Here is a 9,561-nt window from a genome sequence, read left to right on the forward strand (position 1 = left end):
ACATATATATATATATATATATATATATATATATATATATATATATATATAATACAACATAAAATAGACACTGATGCTCGGAGTCAAGGTCAAAGCTGTGAGTTCCTGTGCTAACGCTCTGCTGACAAGAAGAGGATCTCCTTTACACACACATACACAGACACGCACACATACCATCACACCCCCACACACATACAGACCCGGTGCCAAATTCTCCGTGTCCCATTTTTGCACGAGGGTGGCTACACAGAGGAGTACCTTTCGTCGGGTGGGTACTTCAAATGGCACTTCGAACGGTACATCAAAAAGTACACTGAAGGGTACTTCAAATGGTGCATTTAGCGAATTGGGACATGGCAGTGACAATCTGCGTGCACACTACCAACACCTCCACATCCACATTCTGGCAACTTTCTTTCCCAGATATGGAATCAATTTCAGGACCATGAAAAGTTGATGTTAATGTCCCTTCTCGACTCTGAGCACTTTCAGACATACAAGAAAACGTTTCCACAAACAGCCTTCTCCAGCTTAACACGGAGCCATGGATCACTATTTGATCATCCCCAACTTAAAACAGAACGGACTGTAATTTTTGCCATGGCTGATTTTGAAGGGAGAAGTCCCACTGATCTTCACGATTTTCTTTGGAGCAAAAATCTGAGTGAGAGTATGGGACAACTTTAACCACTGGCCTGTTTAGCTGTTACTATCCCTGTGTCCACTGCGTCTGTTGAGGAGCCATTCTCAGCTTTAAAGCCTATTAAAACTTCAAAACATGACTGGACAGAAACAGCTTTCAGCATTAGCCTCCATGTCCACTGAAAAGGACTTGTTGATGGAACTGAAACGCACTGGTAACACGCACATAAACTGTACAACAGAGCCACAGAAGTGTTCTTGAAAAAAGAAAGGAGGATGGATTTTATTCTCAAATAAGAGGAGATCTCTGTTGGTGAGTACAAGCATTTAAATTTGTATTTCTTCTTGCCATTTTATTTTGTTAGTATTAAATGGCAGTGCTAACAAAATACAATGACAAAAATACAAAACTTTACCAAATAAATATGATCATCTGCAATTTATAATGTTAACGTTGTGCATTGAAGCAGTTAAAACTGCACAAAAGTTTGTTAAATCTCAGATGCGTCACATTTTTTCACGTTATTTGCTGTTGTATAGCTATTTCTCAAAAAAAATGCAAATTATCTGTTTACTTTATGAAGAATAGTTTGTTTTGTTATTGTCTGGCTGGTGTCTTACTGGTTAAAGACAAGGCAAGTTTATTTGTATAGCACAATTTGTAAAGAAAGTAATTCAAAGTGCTTTACAGAATAAGAAAGACATTAAAACCACACAAATCAAAACATAAATAATCACAAATAATCATCATAAAATTAACATTAAAATAGAAGAAGTGAAGAATAAAACCCTTTCAGTCATATGCACAGCTAAACAGAACCGTTTTGAGCCTGGATTTAAACATTGTCAAAGTAGAGGCCTGTCTCACATCTTCAGGAAGACTGTTCCAGGTTTTAGCAGCATAAAACTGAAACACTGATTCTCCATATTTAGTCCTGACTCTGAGACCAGCAGGAGGCCGGTCCCTGAAGTCCTCAGAGTGTGAGATGGTTCATATGGCTCTAACATGTGGGAGATGTTCTTTGGTGCTCGTCCATGGAGAGACTTGTACAGAAGCAGAAAAGACATTCAAATGGGACCTGCAAATATTAAACTATTACTATCATTTTAAACTACAATACAAAAGACAATTCATAAAAACTAAAAGGAGGCACATCCAAAAACTTGAGAAGATAATCCAAGCCAAAGCCAAAACCCACGAGAGACAGCAAACCATGCAGCGACTCCAGACAACTGGGGAAATAACTTATGTCCATATCCATGGACTTGTTATGGATAAGGACAGCTACAAGAATAAAATGGAAGAACTTTTACACGATAGCAATACCTATCACATACTCAAAAACGATCCAACCGAACAATTAAAAAGGACTCTCAAATCATTATTAAAGCTGCTATTAGCCCAAAACAAAATAACCCAGTACGCAAACAATCATCTGGTACCACAGCCACCATCACACCACAGATATATCGCCCACTGAAGATACACAAAACAGGTACAACACTCCATCCCATAGTCGACAACGTACGATCACTCACAAAGCAACAGACGACCTAAAGCACATCTCCATGAAACCAGATGAAATGTTCTTATCCCACGAAATTACACCAAAAATGAACCAAACTCACAAAAGAAGTTACAATGACACGACTAAGATTTAATTCCAAGGAACCATATACAAACAGAAAGAAGGATTCCCCATGGAAGACCCACTGTCACCGATCATGAGGGGATTTTTCATGGAAGACCTGGAACCACAAATCATCATCACAGCTCCAACAGCCCATCTGAGCACACTGACAGCATCAAAGTCACACATGAGGAACAAAACAAAAACATAAACAAACAGAACAGGAAAATCTGAAATCAGCCACATGCACCATTACAAGACTAATTTAGTAGGATTGTCTAGATACCAGGGCTTACGGTAATTGAGTAAATTTCAAAACTTGTACACAAGTAGTATCAACATAAAATGAGCGAAGATGAAGGGGATCAAGAAGCTGAGGAGGCTGATACTTTGGCTGCTGTGGTGATGAAGATTCAGAAAGGTAAGAATATTTACAATTATCTATATGTAAATTCTATGCCTAACCTATGGTCGTGAGCTTTGGGTAATGACCAAAAGGACAAGATTGCAGATACAAGCGGTCGAAATTAGTTTCCCCTCTAGGTCGACTGGGCGCTCCGTTAGAGATAGGGTGAGGAGCTCAGTCATCGGAGGAGCTCAGAGTAGAGCCGCTGCACCTCAAGAAGAGCCGCTGACGTGGCTCGGGCATCTGTTCCAAATGCCTCCTGGACGCCTCCCTGGAGAGGTGTTAGTGGCACATCCCATTGGGGGGAGGCCCCGGGGAAGACCCAGGACATGCCGGAGGGACTATGTCTCTCGGCTGACCTGGGAACCCTTCAGACTCCAACCAGAAGAGCTGGGGGAAGTGTGTGTGGAGAGGGAAGACTAGGAAGAAAATGGTTGGATGGATATATGTAAATTCTGATACAGCTTTGTAGTTATTATAACACTATGCACGGGTCAAGTGCTTTAATTAATGGGGCTTTGACTTGAGGGGACACTTGCCTCCCCTAGAATAACCGAAGCTCCTCTATAGCTCCCCCTAAAGATTTTACCTCACTTTGATAACACATCCAATTTTAATAGAAAATGTTAAAGTAGCAACCACCGAGTATTCAAAATGAGACAAAAAATAAATAATTAAAAATCTAAACTTTTTTTTAAAAACATTTAAGCAAACATGGCCCCTGCTGTCAGAGAACAAAATTAATGTGATATTGTGCAATGAGTAACTATTGTTAAAAAAAAAGAAAAATATGAAGCAAGATCGGTAGAAGGCATTTATAAAATTATGTATTAGAAATGAAAATACACTTTGACTAAATATAAACAGAAAATACTAGTCTACACTTGTCTCTGTGAGAGTAAGCTGCAAAACTGTGCTCCTCGTGCGTTTTACTGCCGATTCACACAAATCCTCAACGTACAGCTTCATTTGCTACGATGTCTGAGTATGTATCTGTTTTATGTAGAATTGCTGTTGAAATAGTTTATCATAGGTGTTATGAGAAGTCAAATCAGCACATAGTAACATAACAATCAAAACTAACTGTATTTGGCACGTAAACATTAAAGTAAAGAAAGCACATTTCACACTATTCCTGTGTTAGAATGCAAATGCTAGTACCATCAGAACAGTCCTACCACAAATACAGTACTTGTGTAAAGTTGAGGAACACTTCTTTACCACACTAAAAGTAACCTTAAGGCTTACAAGAACCACTGGCAAACCTACCTACCCAAGTTTATGTCTTAACCTAAAGCAAATTGCAATGTTAGAATGAAATGTTAGCATTTTTGACTAATGATCTCTCCATATGTTTTCACAGCCTCTTCGAGATCTCCTCATTGGAGGACGTGCCTAAATGGTACGGGATCACTGAACCTGCCAGTTTCGCCTTGCCATCTGAGGAAGAACTAAGGAGGACAAGGATGTTGATGGAGGACCTAAAATCCATCGACATCTTCCAATCTCACCTGGAGGTCAAACGTCGTGAAAGGATGGTCCGAAATTTAGAGTCGCTATTTAAGAAATGGCTGACCGAGACCTGCTTGGAGATGAATGTTCCCGACCACGTCACAGAACAGGTTGGCGGACGAGTAGTCCCATTTGGGTCCTACGCTTTGGGCATCAACACAAAGGGAAATGACATTGACCTGCTCTGTGTGGGACCAGGCTTTGTCGAGAGATCCCAATTCTTTTCATCTTTTGTGGAGAAACTGAAGACCCACAGTGGCATCCGGATCATCCAGGTTGTTGAGGATGCGTTTGTCCCAATTATAAAGCTCACTTATTACGGAACAGACATCGACATGGTGTATGCAAAAATTAACCGGAACAGCATTAGCAACAAACTGAATCTGATGGATGTTGCTCATCTGAAAGAAATGGAGATCCATTGTGTGAGGAGTCTACAGGGCTACCGAGTTACACAGGAGATCATGAGCTTGGTGCCAAATATCTTCACATTCAGAGAAGTGCTAGTCACCATAAAACACTGGGCAAAATGTCGGAACATCTACTCTAATAAGATGGGGTTTCTGGGTGGAGCTTCCTGGGGTATCTTAGTCGCCCGAGTATGCCAGCTGTACCCTAACGCCACCACTGCAACTTTGGTGGCTAAGTTCTTTAAGGTCGTCTCCATGTGGGACTGGACTTACCCCATCTTACTGAAGTTCCCTGAGGAGCACAAATTGAACCTTCAGGTGTGGAATCCCAGAGTGAATGTGAGCGATCGGTTTCACCGCATGCCGATTATCACGCCATCGTACCCACACCAAAAAAAAGGGGACATTCTCCAGACAATAGTGAAAGTGTGAAAAAGTTGAAAGAAGAATCTACCGGAATAAAGGCAGATGCTAATGTTCATGGAGAGGACCAGACCTCCACCAAGTGCCCTCACTCTCCAGAGTCCAACCCTGCAGCTAAGAGAGCAAAAAAGGAGTCTTCTCCAGTTGGACAAGCCATTGGAGTCCGCCATAAACCCATAAAGAGGCCCAAGATCATCTTCAACAAGACGACTTAAACCCCAAGGTGTTCCCAGGCCAGCCAAAAGACATAGTCCCTCAAGCAAACGGTGTGGCCCCATCCTATCTGCAAGATGCTATTGTCCCGTACCAGCCAAACAGAGCACTCCGCTCTCAGAATGCGGGACTATTAGTGGTTCCTAGAGTGTCCAAAAGTACAGTGGGAGGGAGAGCATTCAGTTATCAAGCTCCTGTGCTATGGAATCAACTCCCTGCTGATGTTAAACAGGCCCCCACAGTCTCTGTATTTAAGACCAGGCTTAAAACCTTCCTCTTGGGTATAGCTTTAACCTCGCCTGGTCTTCCTCCTCCTCGCCTGGCCGATTTTTCTTGTTTTGTCTGATTTTTCCTGTTGTTTTGTTTTTGTGTGTAGGCAGCACGGTGGCTGAGTGGCAACACTCATACCTCACAGCAAGAGGGTTTGGTTCGATCCCCAGGTCACCCAGGCCTTTCTGTGTAGAGTTTTGCATGTTTCACCCCGTGTCTGGATGGGTTTCCTCCGGGTACTCCGGTTTCCCCCATCAACCAAAACATGAACGCCCTTCGAGACAACTGTTGTTGTGATTTTGGGCATTACAAAAATAAATGAATCCTTGCGTTTTACTGGCTAGTTTGTTAGATTGTTTTAATATTACTAGTTAATATTAAGATGTGTCTGTAAGTAGGTGAAAACGTGCCAAATTTGTTTGTTCTGCTGCATTTGACCCGTCCTTCAGTTTCACTCTGTCAGGATCACCAACCACAGTCCAGTGTCCAGTAGGGTTCAGTTCACATAATTGATTCAGTTATAGAGCGTCATTGACTTCACAATACACACATCAGAGGCAAGCTCGCTGTATCCATACTTTTTAATGCAATGCTAAAGAGGTACTATGGAACTTTTCTGGTAGGGGATCCTCCACCTGCTTGTGTCCATGGAGATGTTATTGTTTTGTCTGGAAAGTTTCACATTAAACCTAATTTAATTCTCATTTCATTTGTATTGCTCAAAGATACCTTGAAAAACATGCATTTTTACTCTTCAGCATAATAGGTCACCTCTCCACAGATCTGACTTGTGACTTGGTCGAGTGTGCATCGTGGGCCTTTCATTATTGAAGCAAATGTTTATGCCGATGTGTAACAAAATGCGGACAGATTTAGTGAGTTTAGTTCCTTTATAAAACAAGGGCCCTTTAGTAGTGAGGATTGTATGACACAAGACAGAGAGAAACTTGATACCAGAGATGGAAAGTAACGAATCGTCACATTACTGTAAACGAGTCGATTTTTAATCTTGTGCTGATAATTGAGTGCAAGACATTTAGGCCCATAGTCTTTTTGAACTCCATCAATCACAAGTCTGAAAGTGAATTACAGTTTCCATTACTAGTTACACTTCTAAAAATCTAATATATTTATACTACTAATATTACTGTTCAAAAATGTATGTTTCCAATATTGCAGATATAGAGCCTATTATTCACCTTAAGGTTGCACAGATCTTGCAACGCCTCATTCAGTGGTATCCATTCATTCTTCATTCACCAACAAACATTGTATTACGTTTGTGGGAAGTTACATGGAGTTAATATGATTAACTGAGCTTCAGGAGCAGGACCACACCTCAACCACACCTCTAATTACCCAGAAACCCTATTTATACATCCTATCCTGGCAACACCGTCTGTCTCCACTCCCCTCCGTGTCTGTTCATCTTTAAACCTGAAGAACCTCACCATCTACAGAGAGGAGGGTCCTGAATCAGCTGGGCTAACCACCTGTGTTGTGGTGTTTGCTAGTGAATATGTTTGTGGGAAAACATGTTGGCAACCACAAACGTAATAAACTTTCACAAATGTAATAGGAATTATGTTTGTGGTGGAGAATTGTTATTACATTTGTGGGAAGTTATTATGTTTGTGGGTTTATTACATTAAGTTTTATTATGTTTGTGGGGCTTACTACACCGTCACGTGACTCTTCTGAGGAAGACTACAGGAACAAGCCAAAACATGTAAAACAGGTTAACAAATGCTCCTGTCTGACTAAAACAATCTCTAATTCCCTGACCAGGACTAGGTGAGGATATGGAGATGGGTCCCTGTGCCACGCCCTCTGCTCCTGACAGGTTTAACCCAGCGGCATGGAAGAATGGGTCAAATGCAGAGGACAAATTTCCCCACAGAAACAATAGATTTTTCTAACCTTAGTGTTACTGAAGATTCCCAGGCCACGCCACCTTAAGAATTACCAATCTCATCTGATCTCAGAAGCTCAGGAGGGTCGGGCCCAGTTAGTCCTTCAACGGGAGACCGCTGGGAGACAGGTGCATGCTCAAGTGCGTACTGCCATTGTGCCATTAGGCAAGACACTTCACCCATCTTGCCTTGTGTGAATCTGGTGTGTGATTGAGTGTAGAGGGGTCGATGAGGCTGATAGTTGCCAGTTTCGCTTGTGGTGTCTATAAATCCAGTGCATTAATATTATGTATGAAGAAATAATCCTCAGTTTAACAGAAAATACAAAAGTTATCCTCACTTCAAACTCCGCTCCTGCAGCCACGTGCTTGTACTCAGAAACACTGGCTGGAATCAGGGCAGTTACTCGTGATGTCACCAACTACTGGAAATTGCAGAGGCCCCTAAAGGCAGCACAAACTCAGGTGAAGTGAAAACCATTGCAGGTCACTTCGTCATGAAGCTCATCGAGAGAAGGCCAAGGGTGTGCAGCGCTGTCATTAAAGCAGAGGGTGGATACTCTGAGGATTTGAATATAAAATATATTTTTTTTAAATTTAGTTATTCTTTTTTTTCCTTTGCTAAATAATTCCACACATCTTGCTTCATATATTTGATGTGTTCTGTATTTATCTGAAAAGTAGAAATTTCACTGGGTGGGTGGGGTTTCAGAGTTGGTATAAATGAGCATAAACAATCATTTCAAAAGTAATATCTATAATTACTACACTATATTTTAGTAATAATGAATTGAACTCAGGTTGGTTTGAATGTTCTAATTTCACCCGTTAGTTTCCTCATTTACATGAAGTTATCCGTCTTTGGTATTTTTATCTTGTGGTAATATTCTTTTCAGTTTAGTCCTAGCAGAACTAGCACTAAGGCACAAACAGGTGTTTGGCTTTTGACAATATCTCATATTTTAGTTTAACTCATAACCTTTGGGTTATGAGTTATGAGGCTGATTTTCTTTGTTCCACTGAAGGACAGTTCTGTTGTGAAGGTGCAGACAGTGGCTGTGTGGTGGCTCAGAGGCTCCAGACCAATTAAAGATTAAAGGACCAATTAAAGATTCATTCTGTCTTCAGTTTGAAATTTAGAATTAATATTTCGTAATATTACTTAAGGTGCTTTCTGTACCCTTTTTGCACTATTTGGATATGACAATGTACTTGCCATACAATGTACCTTTACTGTTAGCATCAGAGTGAAAGGGAGGAAAGGCCAGATCAGACAGACTAGATACACAGGAGCCCAACGGAATAAAAACACCCAACACAAACAGAGGACACTGACAACACTTTGAGTTAAAGTGAAAAATAATTAGCATTAGATGAAGAATTATGAGTGGATTCAAGTGTAGTTTTACAATAAACAAAAATACAGTGCACACTTATACCCAAAACAAATAAAATATACCCGGGCATATTTTATTTGTTTTAAGACCTTTTCCTTGTCTGTTACTGTCTGTTTAATGTGCTTTCAATGTTTGGAACCAGTCGAGTTACAAGCTACCAGTTCCTTGGACTCTTTGGGCTTGGGCTCACCATCCAGTCCTGGAAAATGATCCTTTTTCCTCTGCACGTCTGCAAGTCTCATGTCCAATCCAACAAAGAAACCTGACCTAAAGACAAGGACAGAATAAAATAGCTTCAAATAAATAAATACTTCTCTTTTACTATTGTTTACATCCATTTGAAAATAATAAACACAATTCAAAATATTCACAGTTACAATATTACCATATGAATACACCAAGTGAAATTGTTTAAATGTGGTTATTACTGGTTCTATTTTTTAGAGTGCATAGTCAATACACTTATAACAAAAATAACACAAAATAGCTTTAAAGCGCATTACAAATAGACTATGTCTTTTAGTTCTAATAATCTACACCAAAATAATAACAAAGTGACCATAAATTGCACTTGACTTTCACCGGTAATGTTTACAGTGCTCTGAAGCACGTTAGCTCAACAGGCTAACAGGAACACGTGCTACTAACAAAATGAGCACAATTATAACACTTTTTAACAACCAAAGAACAAGTATCATGCTCAGCACCTTTAAGTTACATGAAGGATTTGAACAACCCACAGCTA

General features: G+C 40.4%; 1 protein-coding gene across 1 annotated transcript; it reads left to right on the plus strand.

Annotated features, from left to right (window-relative positions):
- Positions 1-2,618: 2,618 nt before the first annotated feature.
- LOC117383503 (poly(A) polymerase type 3-like) lies at positions 2,619-5,033 on the plus strand. The gene is made up of 3 exons (XM_033980686.1): positions 2,619-2,694; positions 2,817-2,844; positions 4,043-5,033. Exons 1-3 carry the CDS (start codon positions 2,619-2,621, stop codon positions 5,031-5,033), a joined length of 1,095 nt encoding a protein of 364 aa, XP_033836577.1.
- Positions 5,034-9,561: the final 4,528 nt, after the last annotated feature.

The sequence above is a fragment of the Periophthalmus magnuspinnatus genome, chromosome 16 (genome assembly GCF_009829125.3).
Source record: "Periophthalmus magnuspinnatus isolate fPerMag1 chromosome 16, fPerMag1.2.pri, whole genome shotgun sequence".
Classification (NCBI taxonomy): Eukaryota; Metazoa; Chordata; class Actinopteri; order Gobiiformes; family Gobiidae; genus Periophthalmus; species Periophthalmus magnuspinnatus.

Excerpts from the sequence above, each read along its gene's own strand:
- LOC117383503 (XM_033980686.1), top strand. The coding sequence starts at position 2,619 with ATGAGCGAAGATGAAGGGGATCAAGAAGCTGAGGAGGCTGATACTTTG. Across the intron at positions 2,695-2,816 it reads GGTGATGAAGATTCAGAAAG|GTCGACTGGGCGCTCCGTTA; the intron begins GTAAGAATATTT and ends TTTCCCCTCTAG. Across the intron at positions 2,845-4,042 it reads GGCGCTCCGTTAGAGATAGG|CCTCTTCGAGATCTCCTCAT; the intron begins GTGAGGAGCTCA and ends ATGTTTTCACAG.